This window comes from Hippocampus guttulatus, chromosome 13, assembly GCF_054856545.1.
Source record: "Hippocampus guttulatus isolate MCC_2025c chromosome 13, RoL_Hgut_1.0, whole genome shotgun sequence".
In the NCBI taxonomy this organism is placed as follows: Eukaryota; Metazoa; Chordata; class Actinopteri; order Syngnathiformes; family Syngnathidae; genus Hippocampus; species Hippocampus guttulatus.
The window spans coordinates 15613110-15637444 of NC_141273.1; the positions used below are offsets into that span (position 1 = coordinate 15613110).

The window sequence follows — 24335 nt, forward strand, 5'->3', positions numbered from 1 at the left end:
CAAAAGCTTTCTTTAGTTTCTGTTAAATTCATTTTTTCTCAATAATATAAGACAAACATTTTTTAAATAGAAGAAATGTCAACATTTAATCGATGTGCATTTATTCAGTGGGAATAAATTAAACAATTAACTACAACTATTGAAAACATTAAGAAATCTTTCACATCAAATCCTCTGTGCCACAATTATTAGCACTCTAATTTTTACAACCCCCCTTTGCCAACATAACAGCAGGGATGGGCCACTGGCAGTGGCCTGTAGAGTGCACTTTGAGTGGTCCGTTGTTTCATTTTTCCCCTCGCCAATTTATTATTTTTTTTACAAATTCAAAAAAATCTTCAGAAAACACTGATAAATATTCATGAGATGTTCCCTATGGAGGAAAAATAGGAAATGTCGGGGGGGGGGGGGGCATGTAGCTCTTTTTAAGTAGAGCTTCCACATGTAAGAGTCCATTTCAGTCAGTCGTTCTGTTGAAAATAGTCACAGAAGAGCTGCCGCACCTCCTCGCCCCGACTCTGGTCTGGGTCACCGTCGACCTCAGCATAGGTGGGCTGCGGGCTCTCGGCCTCTGCCACCTCGGCCAGCCACTCGCCATTGAAGGCATCGCCATGCGATTCGCACACGTTGTGCAGAATGCAGCATGCCCGTATCATTGCGGGTACCACGTCCAGTCCGCAATCGTTGCGCTTGCTCAGGCACTGCCAACGTGCCTTGAGTCGCAGCAGCGCCTCCTGGGCCACACAACGGGCACGTCGCAGCCGTCGGTTGAACAGGTTTTGGCGCTCGCTTGGCGCTGCCGGGTGGGCTCGCGTAGCCCGCTTCTCCGGGTAGGGCTTCAGTAGCCAGCTTTGGAGTGGGTAGCACGGCTCACCCAATATCACATAGCTGCAACACACGGGGGACCAAAACATGATTCAAAATCGACAGACACAACATTGTGAAGCAACCGTGCGGCAGAATCTATGGCAGGTATTTTATTTTATTTTTTAATTCTGCTTCACTGGTTTCTGTGTAAAAGGCAGATGCGGGTGAATGCCAGATCCTTTGATAACTTAGTGGTCTCTCTGTGTTAAAGGGCCCCATGACAATATTTACTTGAGTTGTCTTCCCATGAAGCAATACGGCGGCACCGGCGACAGTCCGCCCTCTGCTGCCGTGGTCCACAGTGACGATTTCTGCAAAATCTCCGCTGGCTCTATCCCACCGGGGAAACAGGCACACATGTCCCAGATCTGCCCATGACCGTTGACTGTCACCTGTCACATCAAACACAAGAAGCAGATTTTTTTTCTCTCTCCATGCTTGCATGTTTTTTTTCCAAGTACCAAGTTGATGAAAAGTTCACCAAAAGTAAAAATGAGTGCTTTAAAAAAGTAGAACTGAAACTATGTTTTTCATTTGTAAAATGAACTAAAAGTAATTACAGCAACAAAATATACATCATTATAACAAAAAAAAATCGATGTCAATAAATTTCATACACAAGCTTTTGAGGTGGATGTTAAATGTATTGATTTCGGTATTACAGTATAGCTGTATGGAAGAAGCAAGTTCGAACAGTCATTAGGTAAATGTACATAGTTTATGACTCAATACTTATTTTACCTTTATATCTTGCCCTTGACAGGTACAGATACAAAAAAAAAACCCTATAAAAACTAACCTAAAATGACAAAAAACAGAGTGATGGACAGCACCCACCTGAGAGAACACTGAGAGCCAGCCCGCGGGGTTGATGTAGTCGGACGCATTGCTGGACGGTGTGATGATGGCTGTGTGTAACGTGGCCACAGCAGCAACACAATGTGGGAAGCCCCACTGGGAGAGGAACAAGCGTGCCGACTCCTCCAGCTCTGGCTCGGAGGGGGGCCGCAGGTAGTCAGTGCGCAGCAGGGCCACGATGCTGTGACACATGTCCCGCACGCACTTACACACGGTGGACTTGCCCACACCAAACAGAGCACTGATGGTGCGGTATTCCACATTGGAGGCCAGGCGCCACAGTGCCACCGCCACGCGCTTCTCCACGGGCAGCGCCAGGCGGAAGCTGGTGTCCTGACGCGTCAGGCGGGAGCGCAGCTTGTCGCAAATGTAGAAGAAGGTCTCCCGACTCATGCGGAATTTGTCCAGCCAGTCGGAGGGCTGGAATTCCATCATCACCACTCGCTCCCACCAGTCCGTGCTGGGGACGGTGGTCCAAGGGCGTGTGCGTATACGAGCGTTGGAGCGAATGCCTCCTGCTATCATCATCTGGGTTGGGTCACAAAGAGACAACACAAATAAAGTGGTACTTTGATATTTTAGGAGAGCGACAGTTTATTGAACAGGACAGTCGGGACCGGTGTTAAAACTTTCTAGGTTTCTGAACAACAGGCTGCCGATGTCACTCACTCCCTTATTAAATAAAAATCCAATTCTGATGCAGTCCAAGAATAAATTCAACACAAACAGCGAGCCGTGGTTCGACTACTATTGACTTGGATTAAAAACAAAATTTACTTCTTTTTTTCCACCCCCCCCCCCCAAAACAAACAAACAACGTGGCTCATTATGGATCGTGCAGTCTGACCATCATCATTCTTCTCTGCCTCTGGAAGAAGTATTGTCGCTGTCTCAGTCGTCTTTGGATCTCATTACGCCGCTGTGCCTCCGCGTTGTTTACGTCCCTGCGGCGCTTCAGCAGCATGTAGGTCATGAGAAACACAAAGGGCCGCAGCCGCTCATCGTCTTCTTCCATTTCGCCGCGCAACACATTTGGTTTAAACGAGGTAATATTACCAGCAACCGAACAATTGCCTCCGAGAACGAGAACGAAGTTGTCATAGACTACGGGTAGATGAAGCACACTTCCGGTTATTCTTCTTCGGCTTGTTATGAGATGTGGGAGGACTTTTTCGCGGTTTCTTCTTCGTTTTCACAAGCTCTAACTTCGAGTTACGATTTGATCGATTCCTTATGTTCAATTTTCTAGTTACCAACTCAATCGAGTAACGTGGGAGTACAACACATCTGCTTTGAAGACGTAATGTTAACAGCGGTAGAACAATGCGGAGTTTTTATGTGATGTGAGAAGGACGTCCCTTTCCGGGTTGGTCTTTTTCCACTTCATCAATAGGATTAATTAGCACCACCTACAGGACAATGGTGTAACACTTCTCTCAGTGTTTCATGGATGTCAATTTTCAAATGTGTTTTTTTTTTACATTTCTAAATAACAGCCATATTTTATTAATTTCCTTTTTTTAAGTATTTAAATTAACAAATTAATAAATTGCACAACCTAATAAGATTTGGTGCGAGATTATACATTCAATATATACCGATATAAGTATATGAGGTAGATCGATTAATTGACAACTAATCATTACCAAATTCATCGATAATTATTTTGATAACTACTTAATCCTTTGGATAGTCCTCTATGAAAGTGGACTGATTATCTTTGTGTTGGAGAACAAAGATCAACATTTTTGCCCATTTCCTGACATGTTACGGACCAAACCAGTCAGTAAATAAATCCTAATTAATGTCAGTTTCAAATAATTTGTGTAAAATTACTTGTGCTTTGGTTGCACCGCCAGATAAACCCACAACATTATTATTATTATTATTTTAATTTCCTTCTTTCCTTCCCCCGACCAATCAAAATTAATCAATTTTGAAGCTGTGAGGGGGCTGAATTGGGTGCAAGTAGTTTAACAGAGACATCGCAAGACATAGTAGCTAATTGTAAAGAGACTGACTCGGAACCAAACTTCTATGATTTGGTTCGTGGAAGGCATTTTCTCACAGGTATCTACAAAAATGAAATAATCATTTATTCTTTCTCCAGTGGCTCTACCTTGGTCAAATGACAAATGTGTTTGTTTACTACCGGTACTATTGGAGATGGCTTTGTCTCTTTCCACCCAGAAGTATTTGTGATGTCACGGTGAAAAGAATGCTACGAGACGACTTTCACGCGAGCGATAAAGAGTTCCGCTGCGGCGTTCTCAAATTCCTTGGCATCCATGTGGCCAGCCGGGCCTCGCGCCTGCGATTCAGTCATGACCCGCGCCAGCTGGTGCGGCGACATCTTGGCGCTGGCCTCCAGGCGGCGCAGCGCCTTGACGCTGGGTGAGTCAGCATCGCGCGATGTCTCTAATGCCTCTCTCAGAGCGCCCAGCACGGCCAGGCATGCAGCCCGCGAAGCCGGCCCCTCGTCCGGCTGGCACACCTGGGCATAGAGCCGCTGCGCCTGGCGGATGTAGTCTGAGAAAACGGCGCACGTCAGCACACCGTGGCGGAAGACGCCATAAGGGACGGCCTCATGGTCATGGCAATGGAGGCGGCACAGTAGTGGGGCAGAAGTGGAGGCTGGGACGCCGCCTTCGCCGCACAAGCATCGCAGGGTTTGAGTGTATAAGGCACCGCTCACCCCGCCACCTGGAGCCCCCGCGGGACCGCTATCACCCGCGTGCCCGAAAGGTCCCGTGAGGCTCAGGAGGTCATAAGCCACACGAACGTTGTTGCCAAATGCAGATCTGAATTTCGAGACATAAAAAAAAAAAAAAAAAAAAATGAGTTATGTTATATTAATATACAATTTACAATACACGTGGGCATTTACTGCAGACCAAATATTAACTGTAATTTAAAAAAATACAAACACAAAAACCAAGTGCAATCAAATTTTTGCTATTTAATTTTTATTGGTGTAACAAAAGAGTTTGATTTGGAAAATGGGTATGGATTGAAAAGACTCACTGAATCGAACAACATCGAGTCATTCCACCTTAAAATGACTCATTTAAGGTGGGTCATTTTATTCATATTGCACCCCATGTCAAGTGTCAGTACAGTATATGCTGTCATTAATTTGAGCGAGTTGCCGAACAGATAATCAGTGAGGCATTACTGGTACCTCTGCGAGTGGTGGGCCAGTCGCAGATGCCACAGCGCCCGATTGAGTCGCTGCTGAGCACGGGCGCCTCTTGCTCCTTCATCGCCCGACGGGCCGTCGTTCAGACGCGGCTCCTTGAGGTCTTCGTTGCCGCTCTCCACCACGGCGGCGGCCAGGCTGCCGAAGTGGTCAGCTAAGAATCCAACGGGGTCGTCCGGCCGGGCCTCCACCATCTTCAACAAGGCACCGCGAAGCAGCTCTCCGACGCCAGCCTGCGACAGGAACTCCCGGTCGGAACCCTTAGTGGCCGGGCCCGGCTCGGCGACCGTCGCAGCTAGACATGATCCGGACCCGGCTGACCGGCGTTTTTCTCTGTCCGCCATGTTTGTTGACGTACCGTCACGTGTCTCAGCAACTGGGTTGAACATCGACCCGGGAGGAGTCTCTTAAAGGTAGAGTACCTTTTTTTTTTTTTAAATGAAAAATTGTGTAATACGGACAAAAAACAATTATAGCATCATAAAATTAATACATTTAAATACTCTTATTTTGAGAAAACCACAAGGACTCAAATTTCAATTAAATTATTTTGTATGTTATTTAAATTCATTTATATATTTAAGGCAAAATGTAACCTTTACAAAGCTATTATGTTTTTAATATTTTGTTTGGATCATTTCTTATTCGATCCTAAACAAACAAATAAAAGAACATATTACATGACACTAAGAAAATGTTCATTTTTATTATATTTATAGAAAGGGGAAAAAAAGGAATTTTGTTTTTGAAATTTTTTTATAACATCAAATTTATCATCCATAAAAACAAATCCAATACATTTTGGAGGTAATAAGCTGCCACCACGTCAAATTTCAGTTTGTCTATTCAAGACATTTGTTCATACATTTTCTTTCATTTGTATTTTTCAACTATCAAAAATGCCTTCATAAATATATTTTTTTACATTTATATAGTTTAAATACATATTTGCTGTTTTTTCATTATTTAACTGACATTGAAATGATTTCATGCCAGACAGCGAGGAGGAAAAAAAAGTATGCGTTCTTGTATATTATGTAAACTTTTGGTTTCAACTGTATGTACCTAATGACTCTAAGCCATCATTTATTCCTGTTTTTTAATCTTTAGTCTTTTGTTTTAAAATGCTTTTAGATGGAAAGCACATTGAGTGACCTCGTGTATGAAATGCTTAAACACTGTAAATAATGTTTTGCCACTCTTGTCCAATCTTGGAGGTAAGTAAATTGACAGAGTCAGATTCGTGCTTCTGTAACAGCTTTAATGAATAACGAATGAGTGCGTTAGACGGTCTTAGAAGGTGTAGAAATGGAATCAACAGCATAAAGAGCATGAACTTCCATATAAAGGTGTGCAGATTACTGTAACATGTTTGTAGAAGAACAGTGTTAGATCCTGGGTTTTGTGTAACATTTGCCGTCTACTTGGAGTGCTCGGCATCGGCGTAGTCGTACGCGTGGACGCTGTTGGTGACCTCTGTGTGATTGACGTTGGCAACGGCCTTCTTCGAGGTGGCCATGTCGCCATGGATGTGCTGCGAGGAGAGAAAGTTCCTGTGTAGCTTTTCCTCCAGCAGCATGTGACTCTGAGGGGGCAGGCCCAGACACGCCCTGGAAAAAGGACGTTTCTTAAATACTGATGCAAGGAAAATTGATGTGGACCCCCTGCAGACGAATAACCGAGTCTACTTCATGTGATGAGATTGGAGGTTTAGGTAAGTTAAGAGATCGAATTCATAGTTTTCAAGCCTCATTTTACTGTACCTGCCTGATGATAGTTTTCATCATTCAGTTATTCATTTTCCAAAGACTTTAACCAACACCTCCGATCTTATCACATTGACTGGACTCTGCTCATTTTCTGACTGTGATTAGCTTTTAAATAAGTCATTAGACACTCTCCATTGTATATATTTTTCATGATTCTTGATCTGTGTTTGTACCTCAAGATGTTTTCTATGGAGGTCCTCTGCCGGAAGAAGGCGTTGATGACGGGGGTCCCCGGCGGGACCAGGGGGGCCTTGCATAGGAAAGAGAGCAGCACCAGAACACTGTGGAAGGACTGGAAGTGGTCCTCGCCATCGGGACGGAAGCTCACGCGCTGGCACAGCTCCGTGAGGATGGCCAAGTCCATGATGATGGGGCTGGCTAGAAGAGAGTCCTGCTCCCCAAAATGTGGCACGGTGCAGAAACATTGGAGAGGAAAGTCAAATAAGTCATGAAAAGAAAGTTGTAATTTGACTAGAATGGCAGAATTTTAGAATAAAGTGGGGATATTATGTGAAAAAAGCCAAAATATTACATCAGTTGTAATATTACATGGCAAAAGTAATCAATTTACAAAAACGAAGTTGGAATTTTACAATAACAGCAGTATGTGAAAAATGTAAATTTTACAAAAATAAAGTCAGAGTTTTAGACGATTCATTTTGACATTTTGATAAAGTTGTAAAATACACAAATAGGAAAACTGGAATTTTACAAACATAAAGCAATACTACAAGACAAGAGTTGCCAGGCGGAAAAAGATGTGGGGCACATTCAAGCCTTAGTTTAAAAAAAAATAAAATAAAGCACACAACTCAAGGCAACACCACATGTCCGAAAAGGAACAGGAATAATCGATATTGAACCTTTTGGAGTGACGAGACTGACCTCGCAGGTGTTGTGCAGAACGATGGTGTTGAGGCCGCCCATCATGATCTCAGAAGTGTATTCATCCATGGCTCGCTTACTGTCTCCCACATACGGAATGTACTTAATCACCACCTGGAATAGACGGGAAGATAGATGTGCCAAGCTCGTATTCAAAAAGGCTCGAAGCTGTAATACATTTCGGAAAAAGGCTGGAACATAAAAAGTGAAGCGCTTCAGTTTTCCTCACGCTTATTTTTTTTTTTTAATACATTTGCAAAAAATTCACACTTGCACACACATTCGCAGGATATCATGTGCAGAATTTTGAAGGGAAAATAATTTATTCCAGTTTGGGTAATGTGGAAGAAAAGTGCAGAAAAACTCTTTAAAATAAAATTTGGTCATGTTGTCATTATGGAGTGCTTTGTGAAGGAATTTTGAGAGGGGAAAAATTAATTGAATTCATTTTGGAATAAGACCGTACCATAACAAAATGTGGAACAAGTTAAGTGCTGTGAATACGTCTTGGATGGAGCAAAATTCACTCACACAGTGGTCGGGCTTCTCCCCGTGGTCGTAGAGCACCGAGTTGCAGCTCACCATGTCGTCCACCACATTGCTCTTGGTGATTTCCTTGGAGCGGAATTGCTGCGGCGCAGACAGGTTCTTGCCATCGTTGTTGCCAAGGTGGTTGTAGCTCACGATGGAGGTTGGCTGAAAAAGAAGAAGATGGAGGGGAAAAAAAGGCATTTGACGAGAATAAAGTCTCTGTTACATGTGGAGTACTTTCTTATTCAATTACTGCAAGTGATTGTACATCACCGTGAGGGCCCAGCTTGTGAACGTCACATGACCAGACCAAGAAACAGCTGAGCCGTGACCGTCTTTACCTGAGCCCATCCGGCACTGTGATGTCATTTTCAGTCGACAAGTGGTAGCACAAGACAAAATGGCCACCCTTTGAGATGGATAAAAACTGGTGGATTTTTCCGGCTTTATTCATATTACACAAATGCAGTATTACTCAGAATGCCGTATATAGACTACTGCCATTTTTTTAAAGAACAAAAGCAATGTTTGGAATTGTAGTCAAGCAGCATGTCCGCGTCCTTTTTTTGCCAGGTGTCACCTTGATGCCCGAGCTGACCAGGAAGTCCACCAGCACCGACTTGATCTTGGTCTGTCCGGACTTGAAGTCGTCCCCTCCGATGAAGACCCCCCTCTGCTGCGCCAGCTCAACGGCCCCCGGTACGAATGTATTCTGAGGGGAACCGTTGATGTAGGCGCACCCCTCCAGGATGCTGGCCACTGCGAACAAAGTGGAGGGAGACACCTCTGAGCCCCCCTGACCAAGGAGACGGAGGGACAAAAACAAACACACAAGCAGTCAATTTGCTGGCTGGGTAGTTTTACTTTAGGATGTTGCGGCAGATAATGAAAATACATTCTGAAAACTTTCACGAGAATCTCATGTTATGAGACAAAAAAAAACAGAAGAGTTAAAATTTGGGCAGAATAAAATTCCAACAACCGATTAATCAGACGATTAATTAAAAAATACATTGAAAAATTTGTGAATCATATTAAGTTACGTTGTATGCGTTATAAATCCGTGATTTTATATATAAAACCCCTACATCGTGGTTTAAACAATGTGAAAAATGTTTGTTTCTTATTAAGCCGCCTTTATAACACTCCCTCACTTTGGGATCTTTTTTTTTTTTTTACCCCGTCAAAATGAGGGTTTCACTTTCCATCCCCACGATGCAGCAATTTCTAGCTCAAACATAACTTCTCACCTGAATGGCAGCCAGCAGGTTTTCCGCTGTGTCGTTTCTGCCTGGCACCACATCGCAGAAGCGCTCGGTGGTGGCGGTCCACACCACGATCACTTTATCCACTCCACTGACCTGCCGGAAGTCACGGATGTCCGCTCGGACGCGCTCCACCTGAAAACGTCATCGCGCGTCAATTCCAGCTCGTTGGTGAGGTGCCGCTAAAACAGGAAGGGGAAGTTTAAGTGTAACCTGCTCCGCCATGGTCCCGCTGAGTATGTTGTCGGCCCGGCTTTCCTGGTTGGCGGCGATGAAATCTGGGATGTAGATGGACGGTCTGGGTTTCATGACGACCATATATGGTTGCAGCTGCTCTTGTAGTGACCAATCTAGCACCTGAGCACGCTCCATTGCTCTTCCCAGATCCAGCGAGGAGATATCCCAGCCTCAGAACACATTCAATATGCCGCCAATAAGTCTTTTATTAATTATTCATAATAAGGCAGTTTTTTGTCTGTTTTTTTTAGTTTTTTTTAGGGGAGCTTAAGGGACTTGTACTATTGTAGAGGAATGGTTTCTATTTTCAAGACAGCGGATGCATTTCTTTGTGTATTACCATATGAGGTCTCTAAAGTTGCCTTAAGATAAGGATTCAAGTGCTGTCATCGCACCTGTTCTACACACATACATACATCGATACACAGCAAAAAAAAAAAAATAATCGACATGGACACTCTCTACCATCAAAGACGATGTCGTTGGGGTGCACCATGGGTAGCAGATCACAGAAAGGCACGTTGACCTCTCCATCAGGCCCCGATCCGAGAGACACAGTGGAAGCTTGCAGCAGTGACCCAAAGTAGTTCGCTTTCTGAAAAGAGAAGAAATGCCATCACAGGACAAAATCTGTTCCATTTTTAAGGGTTAATTATTTACATAGTATTTTTATGTTATGACTCAGTGACAGAAAGTATGGTGATGGTTTAATTTTGTTTGAAAACTTGTATGATGAATCAAGTTGTCATTGGCATGCAGCTGTTGTTTGTGCATTTTCGGCTAGATGGGGATGAAGCGTCATTTTGTGTCTGCCCTTGTTTCTCCCCGTCATTCTGTGGTCCTGCTGCTCCCAGTATGGTGCTGCCCATTTAGTCTGTTAAATTGAGGCTTAACTGTATTTTGTTTCCAATGCGTTTAGAGGACAGGGAAAAGAGTCATTGTTGCTATCATAGCAAAGTAATACTCAGCAATGCTCATTTGAGCCACCCGCCGTTTTACGTTGGCCACTAGAACGCGGATTCCATTGATGGAAATCTGAGGGTCTCTCTCACCTTGAGTCCAGTCTTTGTGTTCCAGGTGAGCTTCATCTTGTTGGCCAACACAGCCGCAGTAACCGTGGTGCCATTGTTGCCACCCCAGCCCACCAGCATAACCCCAAGGCGGGGCACGTGTTTCTCCGTACGAATGGTCATCTCAGTGGAGCGGGGCATCACCTATTTGGCGTTACGTGCCTGGTTAGCATGTGTGGAAAGGACATTCTATTCTGCCAGGGTTACATTTCAGGGCTAAACTTACTGTAACCGTATTGCCATTTTTATGCACGGATGTGGTGTGGTAGGAATATTGAGCTTCGATGTGTGTGTCCGTATACTTGACATTGGGACTGTTGACGTGAATCTTCACAGGCATGTTTGACAATTCTGCAACAAAAACACAGAGGATCCCGTCAGGCACAAAAGAAACAAAGACTTTGAATTGTTTTGAAGAAAAAAAAAAAGGACAAATTCGGCCTAACATTTATACGTTACACTTTTCAGACACCAAAGCCAGAGGTGCTGTCGCACAAATAAAGCCGGAAAATTTCATGAATGACGTCTAAATATTCAGAGGGGAAAAAGTCATTTTTAGAGAACGAATGCAAAATACTTTTGTGTAAAACTCACAATTTTATGCAACTGAAGCAGACATATTACAAGAATACTGTCTAAAGTTGTTAGGGGGAAAAAACTGCAGTTATATGAAAATAAAGTCACTATATTAGAACTTCATTATAAATATATATATAAAAAATATTTCTAAGGGGGGGACAAAAAAAACTTATATTAAGTAGACAGCAAAGCCTCCCCCGTCACGAAAGCTACCTTCCAGACCACACTGTCAATAAGTAAAATAGAAAAAGACTGTTGAAATATTCTCTAGGCATGTTCTTACAGATTTTAAGACACTTACTTTTTTAGGTTTTTAAACACACTTTAAAATACTACAAACACGTTTAAGACATTTTTAGAATGAAAAAACTAACAAACGGATAAGATGAATACATCGTATAGTCTAATTTTGTCTCATTCAACATCATCATTCAGGAAACAAATCCGTTTTTTTTTCCCGGCACAAACAAAGTTACCACACAATATACATCTAGAATCATGGCCAAACATGTACATTATAAAATTAACCTACAACCGTTGCTTCCCAAAGTCGTTACAGCGGCCGATGAAAGAGAACTGAGACATTCAATAACGTCTAATTAGCAAGGAAATAGATCTGGAAAGTTCCGTGGTTCTTCTTCTAAATTCACGGTGTTGAACGATCGTGTGCTGCCCCTCATTGGCAGAAAGTGGAATTACACCCCAAAACAACCGCATAACTAAGTTAGTCCTTGAAAACATAAAATCCATCAAATAATGGTACCGAGAACCCAGAACCCATGATGGAGGCGGGTTTACTGTATAGCAAACATACCAGGGAAAGTAACTTGCAATTCTTTTTTTCAAGAATAAAGCCGAAAAAATTCAAGGGAAAACAACCAGATAAAATTCTAAACGGGGCAAAATCGCAGGTAAAGCCGAAAAATTAGAAGAATAAAGTCTAAAAAATTATGAGCAAAAAAACTTGCAATAGTCACAAGCAAACCAAGTGATTTTACAATGATGAAGTCTAATTTTTTTTTTTTTTTACAATAAATTCATAATATTACAAGAATAAAGGTAAAGTATGTGCAATAGTCTAAAAAATAATTTAAATCCATATCCAGTGTCGTCCGAAATGGGGGCATCGGAGCTCTTGTTTTCGGTGCAAGTGGAGTCATCAACATCCATTCAGGCCTGCTTCCAGGGAATGCAAAAAGACACTATGGGCACTTGGCTTCCGAACCACTTGGACCAGACCCGAGTCATTGGAGCCCTTTCGAAGCCGAGATGCATGGCAGCTGACAACAATGGATGTTACGCAACGGAAGCTTATGTGCCAAACTTTGGTACAATGTGGCTCAAGTGAGGTCGTGTTGAGTACGGCCTACTTCTTCAGACCCTCACCAGTGGAATTTTACTGATGCCAATGGCCCACCATTGCCGAAAGCTTCTCTCCTTATGCCATTTGGGAGGTTTTTTTCTTTTGGGGGGGGGGGGGGGTGAGAATAAAACAGCAACTCAGCTGGAAAAAAAATGTAAAAAGTAATAAGTCTGATTTCACAGAGACCTAGAGTAAAGTGGGGAGGGGAGGGGGCACATCTTTCAAAAATACTATTTAAAAGTGCAAGGACTGAGAACTAAGTAGTACTCAAATATGGAGATATAGCGCTACACATTTTTTTTCAGTTTTCCTGATTTTGGTGACGCACGTTTTTTCTCACATCAGATTTTTACAGTTTTCCCAAAATTTTACATTCTGACTGCTCCAAACCATTCTAACTTTATAGTGTTCACCTAATCCCTACCACAGTTTTTTTTCAAGATTTCAATATAAATCCAAAATTATTATGATTTTTCTTCTAATTTCAATTGCTTATGACCGATTCAAACCATCGAAACTGTAAACTGTTCAGCTTATCCCAAGAACACTTTTTTAAAATTTCAAAGTAAAAGCCAAAAAATGTCTACATATTCATCTCCTGTTTCCATATGTATTAACCGATTCAAAACCATTCCAACTTCAACCTGATCAGCTCATTCCAGGTCATTGTCATATCATTCCACAGAATTCAATTTAATTCCCTTTCTTTCAGTTTCATTTGAAATAATTCCAAATGGCTACATGTCTTTTCATTCAGCTTTTAAGCTTTCACATGCAATTTCTCCAGGTGGGATGCAATAAACCAACAAAACAGCAACTACAACAACAACAACAACACCTGTTTAGCTCTGGTAACATCACAGAAATCAACATGCAAGTGATTTTCTGGAATTTAAACATGCTCCCCAGCAACAGTTGGTTATTACGCAATGCATACCGGTCGAACACGAGGGTGGATTTTTCACAGGCGCACACACATATAAAAGAAAAGCAGAATTTCTATCGAGACCTTAGCAAGTAACTCCACCATGAATAGAAAAGCTTATTACAGACAGTGATGCTACGACCTACGTGTGAATGCTGCGTGCGTGTCTTGCTGCTGTGACTGCTGCTGGCAATGTGAGCAAGTAGGAAAGTTCCACAAGCTTCTATTACCTTGGCTACCTGCCAGTGGGCTTTCTCCGGACCCCCCTCACCCCCACTTATAGCCTCCCCAGCGCCGTCTAGAGGATATAGGAATGTTTAGTATAGGATACTGTGCATATACTTGTTATTTGTAGACACATACTCTTAATCAGGGGGGAAGCTACAACTTTTTCACTGGGGTGGCCAGTATGACATGTTTGAATCACTAAGGCAGGGATGGGCAACTTAAATGATGAAGGGGTGCACAACTTTTCAGTCACACTACTCAGGGGGCCTCATCGTACCATGCATGTCCTAACCAGATGGATGACTCCATAAGTTTGGATGCATTTTTGTATAAATTGCCAGACAAAATGGTTTTGTAGACTGTGTGGATTGGATTTTTTTCATTATAGGTATTTTTTGTTGTTGTTTAGACTTTTATTTACATCCTGTTAGTTTTAATTACTTATTACAGCAAGTTTGTGAGCTGTTATCATTATTTTTTATTATTGATGGGTGAATACCAATATCAGGTATCAGTATCTGGCCGATGCGACGGAGATTGATATATTATCGGTCGTTCTCCCGTTTTAGGATCAGGAACTTAAGACACACATGTCTGACAAACACATTTGAAAATGTATTTATTTAAATTAATAGTATTGTGTGTTCTATGCAAAATATATATTTGATGAACACATGGAAAAAATATCAGAGAAAATTGCTATCTTGGGATGTATATGTCTTTCTTTAAAATTGTCTGTCATTGTTTATTGGGGGGGGGGGGAATTGTATGTATCAAAAGTACAAATGGTATCGGTTCTTGGTATTGGTGACTACTCAAGAGTTGAGTGCTGTACTCGTACTGCTATCGGTCTGAAAAAAAGTGGTAAACAAACACCCTAGTTTCTATTACTTAAAAAAATTATTTATTGTTTTTAAAGATTTATTCTTAAATATATGGAGTATTTGTCAAGTGCAAGATTTTAAAAAAAGTCAGTTTTGTGTAATAGAGTAAAATGAAATACAACTCTCAAACAACTGACGTTCCTTCTTCTGTAGCTATGGATTAGATTTTCTTGTAATATCCAACATTTATCTAACTGCTTTTTTCCCTGTAACATCTGGACTTTATTCTTGTAAAGTGAGATTCTCCACAGACATACAGTATATTCTTTTTGAAATTACCCCATCCAGTAATCTTTAAATTTTATTCTCATAATATTAAAATTCCACTCCCCCTAAAATTAAAATATTTCACATAAGAAAAAAAATCTTCATGACCTGTGTTGTGCCAAATTTTAAATATAAATACTGTCCTTATATTTCCATGATCTCAGTGGCGTCGAAGTTAAACCACGAGACGAAGCAGAAAAAATGTTTTGCGTTTATCTGTTATTTCACATGTTGTCACTTACGCTTTCCTTAAACTGTAATATTAAGAACTGTGTAACAAAGTTATCGGTAAGGCACTTAAACTGGATTGACTGATTCTTGTGCTGTCGTTTTTTATAAATTAAAAAGAAGGGAAAAATCAGATGACGTCAACTCACCCGTCCTTTCTGATTGGCTGAGCGCGCGTGTACGTAGCAACCGTCCGGAAGATGTCGCTCAGGCCAGTCCTAAAAACTTCCGCCTTAAGTTGTAAAGAAAACATAGCTGCTAAAAAAAGGTTTTTTTCGGACGACGTACGCGCCCTTGCTTAAGGAGTCCGAACACAGGTAGAGACAAGCACACGCTTCTCACCTCGTCACACACCCGCCGCATAAGCACTCGGCGTCGCGTGTTTTCCTTTCGCGGGACCACATTTTAGCGGGGCCGAGATAAATCTTACGCTTCGCTCTTGCTAAGCTAGCACGGCTAGCACGTCCGCGGCGCTGGGGGAAATGCTAACACTTTGGCTATTCCTCCATCGATCCACTCGGGCTTAATACGTTATAACTGGTCATCGAAACGAGGCTGACTTGGACATTTAAAGCGGTCTGTTGAGAGGCGTTTCGACCGTCTCGACGCATTCACTCGAACGTTAGAACTGAGGGAAAGATACGTCGGCTACTTTCGGAGCTAGGGTAGCATAGCCGCCGCTAAGAGGCTGCTTTCAAGGTGGGCTAGGAGAGAAAAGCGTCTTAACAGAAAACAACGTTGCTGCATTACCAACATATTCAGTGTGGGAATACGTCAGTCAAATTCACAATTATAGGGAATTTTCTTAAACTCTTACTTTGTTATATATCCACTGGGTTGATATTTCCACACACCGGCAAAGTGGAACGCTTCCAGTTTGCGAAATTTTATGACTCGTCATGTTAGGTGTTAAAAAAACTCGCACGTTGGCCTGCCACTCCCATCTCTCTCCCTCGCTCTCTCTGACACACACGCTCTCTCTCTCTCTGTCTCTCACTCTCTTTCACTCTCACACACACACAGAATTCTGAAGTTTTCACTAACCACACGTGTAAACCGAAAAGACACACTGAGAAACACGCACACAACAACCAATTATTATTACCTTAAAACACTTTTCACGCCCTTTTTCGTTTTGTTTGGGGGCTACCACATTCATTTTATGTGCTCAAGTGTCCCATAGTAGGTCACATATTTAGAAATTTGTCGAGGTCGGGTCATCTTCGTTTTGCAATCTGTTGTGTTAATTTATCAGGCAGTAGTTCCTCGTCAATAAACTCATTTATCCAAACCCTTTATCCTCACCAGGGTCGTGGTCGTGTGAATAAACAAAAATTATTACGAATAAAACCAAAAGCAATTTTACGGGAATAAGGTCAAAATATTCCAAGGAAAGGTTTTCTCGAGAATAAAGTTGAAACTTTACGAGAACAAAGTTGCAGTGTTCTGGGGATATAGCGGCAATATTACTAGATTGAAGTCGATATACAACAAGGGAAAGAAAACTCGGATGTGTTACATGAAAAAAAAATCAAAATGTTTCATGATTTCTCAGAGTTGCATGAATACGTCACACTTTCACAGGGGGGAAAACGTTTTTTTCACGGATAACAGCCATACAAGAAAACTTACGAGAATTACATCTAAGTCAACAAGAAAATATAAAGTTGAACAGGTTTCATCAATGAAATGTTAACTTAAATTCTGGTTTCCCCTGTTGTGTGTTTTTAAAGGTTGCCTTCCCTGAGAGCATTTTTTTTAATAGAGCGTGCATGCGTGTAAGTGTGTTTGTATGTGAGTGAGTTTGTGTGTGTGTATATGTGTGGGTGTGTGTGCATGCGTGCGGGTGTGTGTGCGTGTTCCCCCCCAACCGCCATTTGACCCTGAGCCACTCCTCCCTGGAGGATGACAATGGAGGAGATGAAGAATGAAGCGGAGACAAACTCCATGGTATCCATGACGCTCTACACCGTGATGTACCCAGTCTTTAATGAGGTACAGGATAGTTTTTTTTTTAAAGATCATTTTAGTGTTGTTGTTTCCCTGTGATTTTTGTCAGCAAATAACGAAGGATAGTCCCCTCCCCCAAATGCTGTGTGAATTTGCAAATGCCGAACCATGAAAATGCAGGGGCTCACTGTCCAAGTCTGCATTCCTGACTGACCCTGTGCGCTTTCTGCTTTCTGCCTCAGCTGGAGAGGATCAACCTATCGGCAGCTCAGACGCTCAGAGCGGCCTTCATCAAGGTAAATGCGAGAGAGACAAATGTAGCCATTTTGTCAAGAAAACTGCCACATGACCAAAAGAAAAAAAACAATTTGTAATACAGTTTAACCAATATTACCATTACTCATATTTTTTTTAAAGGTCATTATGATATGAGGGTTTAGTGACAGGAAAAAAACCTGCATGTTTGAGAGAAAATAGCCTTTCCCCTGGAGGATTGTTGCAAGCCCCTGAAAATTGAGGAAAATATGATGTTTATTTTACAATGTTACATTATTACTGGGGGGGGGTTGTTGTTGTTGTTGTAAAAAAGTGTTAATGCATAAACAACTTTCCTCCGAGGAATTATGTAGAAGTATTAAAGTATAAAAGTGGGTCCTCAAGTTACGAATGTGTCTATTTACCATTCAGGTTGTGCACCGAATTTTTGTGGAAAAATGACCTCTGAAGAAGACTCTTTAAATGGAGGAGCTGTCATCCTCCCCTTTTTCTGCCACTGAAGTATTTCGTTCCTTCATAATAGTGCGTTTTTATGTTGTTAAAACACAAACAAAGAAAAGAAAAAACAATATATAATTATACCTAAGGTTTGGGCCTGGAACGGATTAATTGCATTTCCATTGTTTTCAGTGGGATACATTACCTCAATATATGAACGTTCAGGTTAAACAGTGGAACCTCCATTTATATTTAATATATATTTATTTGTGGATAAATGGTAGGCGTCCCCAAATGTCACTTGAAGCACTTTGTTGTGTTTATTATAATAATTTGAGACTTTACATGAATCCAACAGGCAGAGAGGGAGAACCCCGGCCTGACTCAGGACATCATCATGAAGATCTTGGAGAAGAAGAACGTCCAAATAAACTTCACCGAATCGCTGCTGCGCATGGCCGCCGACGACGTGGAGGGTACGTACACAGCACGGTGCTCATTGCAAACCCGCCCCCAACCGCCTGTGATCCCGTCCTGTGGATCAATCAATGAAGCGAATCCTCTCGCCCAGAGTTCATGATCGAGCGGCCCGAACAGGAGTTCCAGGACCTGAACGACAAGGCCCGAGCGCTGAAACACATCCTCAGCAAAATCCCAGATGAGATCAATGACAGAGTACGCTTCCTACAGACTATCAAGTGAGTGCCAATGACGGGATTTTGTGAAACTTGCCATTTTTAATTGACGCGAACGACAATGGCCTCACGACGCTACTGTACTCCTTATGGTGGTACTTGGACAGCAAAGTTGTTTTTTTTTTAAGTGGTACTTGCTGGAAAAAGTTTGAGAACTACTGTTCTAAACCATCTTTCCTCAAGCTTTTCAAATCGAGCTTCTGCGTTTTTGCTTAACCACATCAGGTACGTCAGATGAACGTGATAGCGCTATTACACGCTTAAGCCTTTAACCCACTGAGCGGTGAATTTTTGGAAGTGTTTGCGAAGGTAGCTGATGTTGATGTTTTTTTTGCCCTGTTCTAACTAATTATTTATTACCTTTTAACTATCTAACTGTACTTGCATCAATCTTAGTTCTCACTGGTCATTTTCACCCACGTACAGAGACATAGCCAGCGCCATTAAAGAACTCCTAGACACAGTCAACAATGTCATTAAGAAATACCAGTACCAGAATCGCAGAGTGAGTAATGCCACCCGCTCACGCTTCAAAAATTCAATCCTTGGTGTACCTGCAATATTTTCTGATGTATGTGTGCTGGTCAAGGCCCTGGAGCATCAGAAAAAGGAGTTTGTGAAGTACTCGAAAAGCTTCAGCGACACCCTCAAAACGTACTTCAAAGATGGAAAGTAAGTGCAATGCGATGCAGTTCATGTCTGCTTTTTTCGTTTTGTTTTGCAACGAATGCAGCAGTGTAAACATCGGGGTTTCCCGTGCCAAACTAAACTGGACTGCGCTCGCGTGGAAAACTGACTGCTTTTAGAGCTTTGAGAGCGGCCATCTTTGTAGTCTTCACTGCTTTGCGCTGTTGTCTTCTGTTGCCAGGGCGATAAACGTCTTCAACAGTGCAAATCGGCTCATCCACCAAACCAACCTCATACTGCAGACCTTCAAGACCGGGGCCTAGCACAGCGAGGACCATGCAGTCTGGGGAAACCCGCCAACCAACCCTGCAACGGTGGTAATGGGGGGTTTTGGAGCGGGCGGGCGGCTGGGTCGGCATGTGGTTGGAGCGCCCGACCCATATTTGTAAATTAGGAAGAGTTGATTTTAGGGTTTGGGGTCAACAGCGGGAGAGACTGAAAAGTGCCATTTTGTGTAGTCAATGAGGATTTTCCAGTCTCCAGCTGAAAGAAGCCCAAAAGTTAGCTTGTTTGATTTTATTTGGACACTTTTAATTTATAACCCAGATTTTTTTTCTTTTTTTTTCGGGGAGGTGTTTATTAAAGACTAATTGCCATTTTTCTAATATATTCATGTTGATCATTTTACTTATATTAAAAAAAAAAAACAGCAACACTGCAACAATCATAGCTACGGCATTCATGTTGTGTCCCCGTCGCTCGGGACGTTTGACAGGCTTGCGAGGCGGCCATTTTAAGGCCCTGATTTTCATTCCTCTTCGCTTATCTTGACGACCACAACGCCAAATGACTTCCAAGCACCGTGTTGTGCACCTTACTACTACTTATAAGTCATACAACATTCCCTCCTCCTCAACAGAGTGTTAGCACGCCAAGACGCTCCTCGCTGTCGGGGGTTGTAAAGACAAGAAAGAAATTCTGTATTTAATTGATCCTGGTTGCAAATGTTCAATAAATAGTTTGGAAATGATCTCTTTTTGTCGTTTTTGTTTGTTTTTATTTTGTTTGACTCTTACAGAGGTGGTGTTTAGCCAAAGGTAATGCATTTGTTCTTCTCAGAAGAGCCTTAAGGGCATAAAATTGTTTAACCGTGAACCTTTGAAGTGTAATTTGAAAACATACATACATGCTTTGTATTTTCAGTCTCCAGATGGAGAGTGGGGGTTCCCTCATGAGCGGCACCTGACACTAACCATGGCTCTTTCTTTACCAGCTCCCTTTGAAAAACTCTGCCATGCTGAGAACTGTTGGAATTTTTCAGCCTTGCTCACAACACTAGTCTCCATGTTCCTGAAATTGTTTTGGGTGACATTCGTGTTGTTGTTTTTTTGCCTCGTGGCTTTTCGCCACGTTTTTTTGTTTTAGTATTTCCTTGTTATTATTACTTGGTTAAAAATTCTCACACATTGGATTTCCTCGTGTAAGCTATTAATGTTAATTTTCAACCTTGCCTTTTGCAAGCATATTTGGTTTCGATCGCTATTTCCTGGTTCTTTGTTGCCACCATCTTTTGTACTTTGTCAATCTTGCATTTTTTTTTTTGTTGTCAAAACCTTATCTGTGTCTATGCTTGTGGGACCCACCTCTCTCTGGATTATTCAGGAGATTTGACAATACTGTATAGGCCTAGTGAATTTAAGGCCATTTGGCACAGGACATCAATTTGATGTTGGAGATTGGTTTTTGATGTCATATTGAATTGACATCAGATGCCCGCTGGGAACACAATCGGGAGCTGAACATGTCCGAGGCTGTAGAAATTACTTTTTACATTTTGCCAAATTTCCTCCTCTGTTGTGACAGTATTACCATATTCGTAATACCTGCTAAAATAAAACATTATTTTTCTGTTTTAAGTCCTCTTTAAAACGTTTTATTTTGTGGAACAGCAATTTTTCACCCCCAACACTTTTGCGTTGGTATAAAGTAATGAATCAAAGTACGGCCAGATGAGAACTAGTTAATTTTAGCAATGACAAAACAGCAGCGAAAAAAAAATAGAAGCAGCCACGACCCTGTTGCCGTTATAATTATTTTGGCACAGGCGCAAACAGTCCATCACAGATTTCAGCGGATTTGCAACAGAACGCTCTCCGCCACCACTTGACCAGCTAATCAAAAGCATTATACATAGTTCTGTGGAAACAACACCCACACACACACATGGGGCGTTATAAATATTTTCTCTGTTTTCTTCAATCGTCACTGAAGGTGGGTAGTGTTTTGTTTGGATCAGCTCGTGAAGCCTTCCTCAAATAATGTGACTGCTGCGACGGGGCCGTAAATTTCTGCAGCGGCGCCACTCGTCAACTCGACAGCTCATGAACCAAACCACATAATGTCTCCATCATCTATAAATGGGAGGTAATAGCTTTTGTTACAAGGCATGCCACATCAAATGGCAATTAGGTGTAATTACAAAAGCGATGCTTTTGTGACACATGAATACTGTTTCTTCACAATTCACATCTTGTTAAATTAATGCCTTTAACCAAATTAAAAAGTATTATCTATTTTCATGACGACGATGATCCTCATTAGGCAGATATGAGATCGAAGAGTGTAACGCAGAAGGCGTCCACTGCGAGCCGCTGTTACTCGCAACATGACACAACCGAACAATTGGCGCTCATGTGACGTCAGGCACGGCATCTCTTCCGCTGTCCACCCGCTGCCTTTGTCAAGCAGATGTCAGGCGATGCTTCAAGATGTATCTAATTATTTATCCATCCATCCATCCATTTTCCGAACCGCTTGATCCTCACTAGGGTCGCGGGGGGTGCTGGAGCCTATCCCAGCTGTCTTCGGGCAGTAGGCGGGGGACACCCTGAATCGGTTGCCAGCCAATCGCAGGGCACACAGAGACGAACAACCATCCACGCTCACATTCACACCTAGGGACAATTTAGAGCGTTCAATCAGCCTGCCATGCATGTTTTTGGAATGTGGGAGGAAACCGGAGTACCCGGAGAAAACCCACGCTGGCCCGGGGAGAACATGCAAACTCCACACAGGGAGGCCGCAGCTGGAATTGAACCCGGTACCTCTGCACTGTGAAGTCGACGTGCTAACCACTGGACTACCGGGCCGCCCTAATTATTTATCTTTATTTATATTATTTTGATTTACAAGTTTTAAAAATACTACGAATTCAAGAAATTCCAAAGAACAATAATAGTTCTTTGCCGTTGTCTGGTAGAATCTTGGTGTCAAGGAAGTATGTTTGAAGTGAGTTGAGGACTTTTGTGACAACCTGTAGTGCTTTGCTGCCATATGGTGGCATCTTAATTTCAAAAAAGTATGTTAACATGAGTATGTTAAAGTGAATTGAGGGATTTCATTTCAAAATGAGTAGTGCTTTTCCTCCCCATGGTGGCGTCTTGCAATGGTCATTGGGCATTCCTGAGAACACATTCATCATGTGAAACAATGCCATTCGTATACTAGGGAGTAGGGCCGAACATTAAATTGGCTGGCCGATCTAATCTGCATTAGATTTAAAATCGGTAAAACCCTGACAAATTTCTGTAACTATTGTGGGATATATATATATATATATATATATATTTTTTTTTTACACAATATAACATCAGATAAAGACAATGACTTTCAAACATTGTTGCTAATTGTTGAGCGCTATTGACCATTAGACACACACACACACACACACACATACACACACACACGCACACACACACACAGAAAATAAAAAGCCCATCATTCATAATGAGAGGCACCTTTCCAGACAATAGATGTGATGTGAGAAGGGAAATGGCACCGTCTTAATTACTGTCTCTCTGTTGTTGACGTCCGTTTTATCTGGTGCGGATGCACACATCGCTCATTAAGTCGCCATATTATCGTTGTGACACAAGATGACTCTACAGGTCATTTACATTTACTGTGCTGCACTGAGATATGAACGACCCAATGATTGATGATGACTTGAGGTGTGAGCACTGTATAGTAGCCCTTGGGCAAATATTGAAAACATCTTCAAAAAAGTGAGAGTGAGTGAGTGAGTGAGTGAGAAAGAGAGAGAGAGAGAGAAACTCAGTCACACTACCATTTTGTGTTTAAATAGCCGTTAATTAACAGGTTTCCAAACCGCAGCTATCGATGCTAATTGTTAGCATGTCTGGCGTTTTTCATTTCTGAGTGTTAAGTGACACGGACATTTTCTGAGGCAAAGCAATGTGGTTGTTTTGCATATGTTTAATTCTCTTTGTTTTCTGTTTAGTTTGGCAGTAAATTTCAACCGAGAGTTGCATTCAATAGCAGTGGCGGACCCTCAGGGCCAGCAAGGCCTTCTCTGCTGGCCTAAACATTCATAGAATAACATACATTTATTATTTTATTTATTATGGTAGAGTGTTTAACCAATCTTATTTAAGATAGCTTGTGTTGCCAGGTAAATTAAACTTGCTCGGGGCCTTCAGATTAAACAGAGCAGACCCCTGTGCGCTGTAAGTGAACGGGCACAGTCAGGTTGCAATAGCCAATCTCGTCTGCGTACTCGGGCCAGCTAGAAGGGTTTACGTCGAGACTGGACGTGCGCATTCGGTGATTGGATTAGCGCCTTTTCTGTTTACTGAGAATTGTATCCTGATTTGTTCAATAAAGTTTCATTAAAAAAATAGCTCTCGCTCCTGCGAGAGCTATCACTGCATTTTAACCCAAAATGGCCGGAGGAGAAGATGTTGACCTGGTTGCAGAACTACTTTCCACACAATTTTCAAGGAGGGCCTTCCACGAAAAGCTGGATATTGTGCGAAGAGGTCGCCCAACTCCTGCGCTAGCTAGCCTGTCCCAGCAAGGAAAAGGGTTTGTCTGTCATTTTCAGACGAGCAATTATGAACGGTACCCGTGGCTCACAGCCTCTGAGAAACGCTGCAAATTGTACTGCTGGGAATGCCTATTGCTTGCAACTGACCGATTTGGTGTATGGAGCCACACTGGATTGTTTTACCAAGGCAGCAAGGAAACATCAGAGCACGGCTGGGCACTTACAAGCGACGGTGCGTTTAAAAACGTTTGGGGACACTCGCGTAGATCTGCAGCTCAGTGAACAGGCACTACATTGGTGAGTAAATGGATTTTATTTTACATATCTTCTTGCTGTACATAACACTAA

At 42.1% G+C, this 24335-nt stretch overlaps 4 protein-coding genes across 6 annotated transcripts; 1 reads left to right on the plus strand and 3 right to left on the minus strand.

The window, feature by feature from the left end:
• Positions 1 to 84: 84 nt before the first annotated feature.
• LOC147196591 (uncharacterized) lies at positions 85 to 3217 on the minus strand. Its single transcript, XM_086127111.1, has 4 exons — positions 2573 to 3217; positions 1705 to 2253; positions 1099 to 1259; positions 85 to 888 (listed from the first exon to the last, which is right to left on the minus strand). The coding sequence occupies exons 1-4, from the start codon at positions 2738 to 2740 to the stop codon at positions 462 to 464; spliced, it is 1305 nt and encodes a 434-aa protein (XP_085983237.1). The 5' UTR covers positions 2741 to 3217; the 3' UTR covers positions 85 to 461.
• Positions 3218 to 3798: 581 nt separating this feature from the next.
• Positions 3799 to 5283, minus strand: tpgs1 (tubulin polyglutamylase complex subunit 1). The gene is made up of 2 exons (XM_086127116.1): positions 4907 to 5283; positions 3799 to 4526 (listed from the first exon to the last, which is right to left on the minus strand). The coding sequence occupies exons 1-2, from the start codon at positions 5266 to 5268 to the stop codon at positions 3947 to 3949; spliced, it is 942 nt and encodes a 313-aa protein (XP_085983242.1). The 5' UTR covers positions 5269 to 5283; the 3' UTR covers positions 3799 to 3946.
• Positions 5284 to 6164: 881 nt separating this feature from the next.
• LOC147196593 (inositol-3-phosphate synthase 1-A-like) lies at positions 6165 to 16097 on the minus strand. 3 transcript variants are annotated; one of them, XM_086127108.1, is made up of 12 exons: positions 15973 to 16038; positions 15305 to 15387; positions 10908 to 11032; positions 10664 to 10825; positions 10077 to 10206; positions 9588 to 9781; positions 9360 to 9509; positions 8690 to 8905; positions 8110 to 8274; positions 7579 to 7692; positions 6867 to 7084; positions 6165 to 6534 (listed from the first exon to the last, which is right to left on the minus strand). In XM_086127108.1, exons 3-12 carry the CDS (start codon positions 11019 to 11021, stop codon positions 6345 to 6347), a joined length of 1653 nt encoding a protein of 550 aa, XP_085983234.1. In that variant the 5' UTR covers positions 11022 to 11032; positions 15305 to 15387; positions 15973 to 16038; the 3' UTR covers positions 6165 to 6344. The 3 variants fall into 3 exon arrangements, with proteins under 3 accessions (XP_085983234.1, XP_085983236.1, XP_085983235.1); XM_086127110.1 differs by lacking the exon at positions 15305 to 15387 and having other exon boundaries at positions 15973 to 16097; XM_086127109.1 differs by lacking the exons at positions 15305 to 15387; positions 15973 to 16038 and adding an exon at positions 13695 to 13820.
• On the plus strand, positions 15322 to 20171 carry LOC147196594 (programmed cell death protein 10). The gene is made up of 8 exons (XM_086127117.1): positions 15322 to 15472; positions 16889 to 17150; positions 17348 to 17401; positions 18178 to 18295; positions 18391 to 18517; positions 18941 to 19019; positions 19104 to 19186; positions 19383 to 20171. The coding sequence occupies exons 2-8, from the start codon at positions 17061 to 17063 to the stop codon at positions 19462 to 19464; spliced, it is 633 nt and encodes a 210-aa protein (XP_085983243.1). The 5' UTR covers positions 15322 to 15472; positions 16889 to 17060; the 3' UTR covers positions 19465 to 20171.
• The last annotated feature ends 4164 nt before the right edge of the window (positions 20172 to 24335 follow it).

Bases quoted from the DNA above. Each gene is read 5' to 3' on its own strand.
- LOC147196591 (XM_086127111.1), bottom strand. From the start codon at position 2,740: ATGGAAGAAGACGATGAGCGGCTGCGGCCCTTTGTGTTTCTCATGACC. The intron at 1,260-1,704 runs GTGGGTGCTGTC...TTGATGTGACAG, and splicing joins GGCTCTCAGTGTTCTCTCAG to GTGACAGTCAACGGTCATGG. The intron at 889-1,098 runs GTAAATATTGTC...CGTGTGTTGCAG, and splicing joins TTCATGGGAAGACAACTCAA to CTATGTGATATTGGGTGAGC.
- tpgs1 (XM_086127116.1), bottom strand. From the start codon at position 5,268: ATGGCGGACAGAGAAAAACGCCGGTCAGCCGGGTCCGGATCATGTCTA. The intron at 4,527-4,906 runs GTACCAGTAATG...CTCGAAATTCAG, and splicing joins CTGGCCCACCACTCGCAGAG to ATCTGCATTTGGCAACAACG.
- LOC147196593 (XM_086127110.1), bottom strand. From the start codon at position 11,021: ATGCCTGTGAAGATTCACGTCAACAGTCCCAATGTCAAGTATACGGAC. The intron at 10,826-10,907 runs GTAAGTTTAGCC...AACGCCAAATAG, and splicing joins AAAATGGCAATACGGTTACA to GTGATGCCCCGCTCCACTGA. The intron at 8,275-8,689 runs GTGACACCTGGC...CTTCTTTTTCAG, and splicing joins TGGTCAGCTCGGGCATCAAG to CCAACCTCCATCGTGAGCTA.
- LOC147196594 (XM_086127117.1), top strand. From the start codon at position 17,061: ATGACAATGGAGGAGATGAAGAATGAAGCGGAGACAAACTCCATGGTA. The intron at 17,151-17,347 runs GTACAGGATAGT...TTTCTGCCTCAG, and splicing joins TGTACCCAGTCTTTAATGAG to CTGGAGAGGATCAACCTATC. The intron at 18,296-18,390 runs GTACGTACACAG...CCTCTCGCCCAG, and splicing joins GGCCGCCGACGACGTGGAGG to AGTTCATGATCGAGCGGCCC.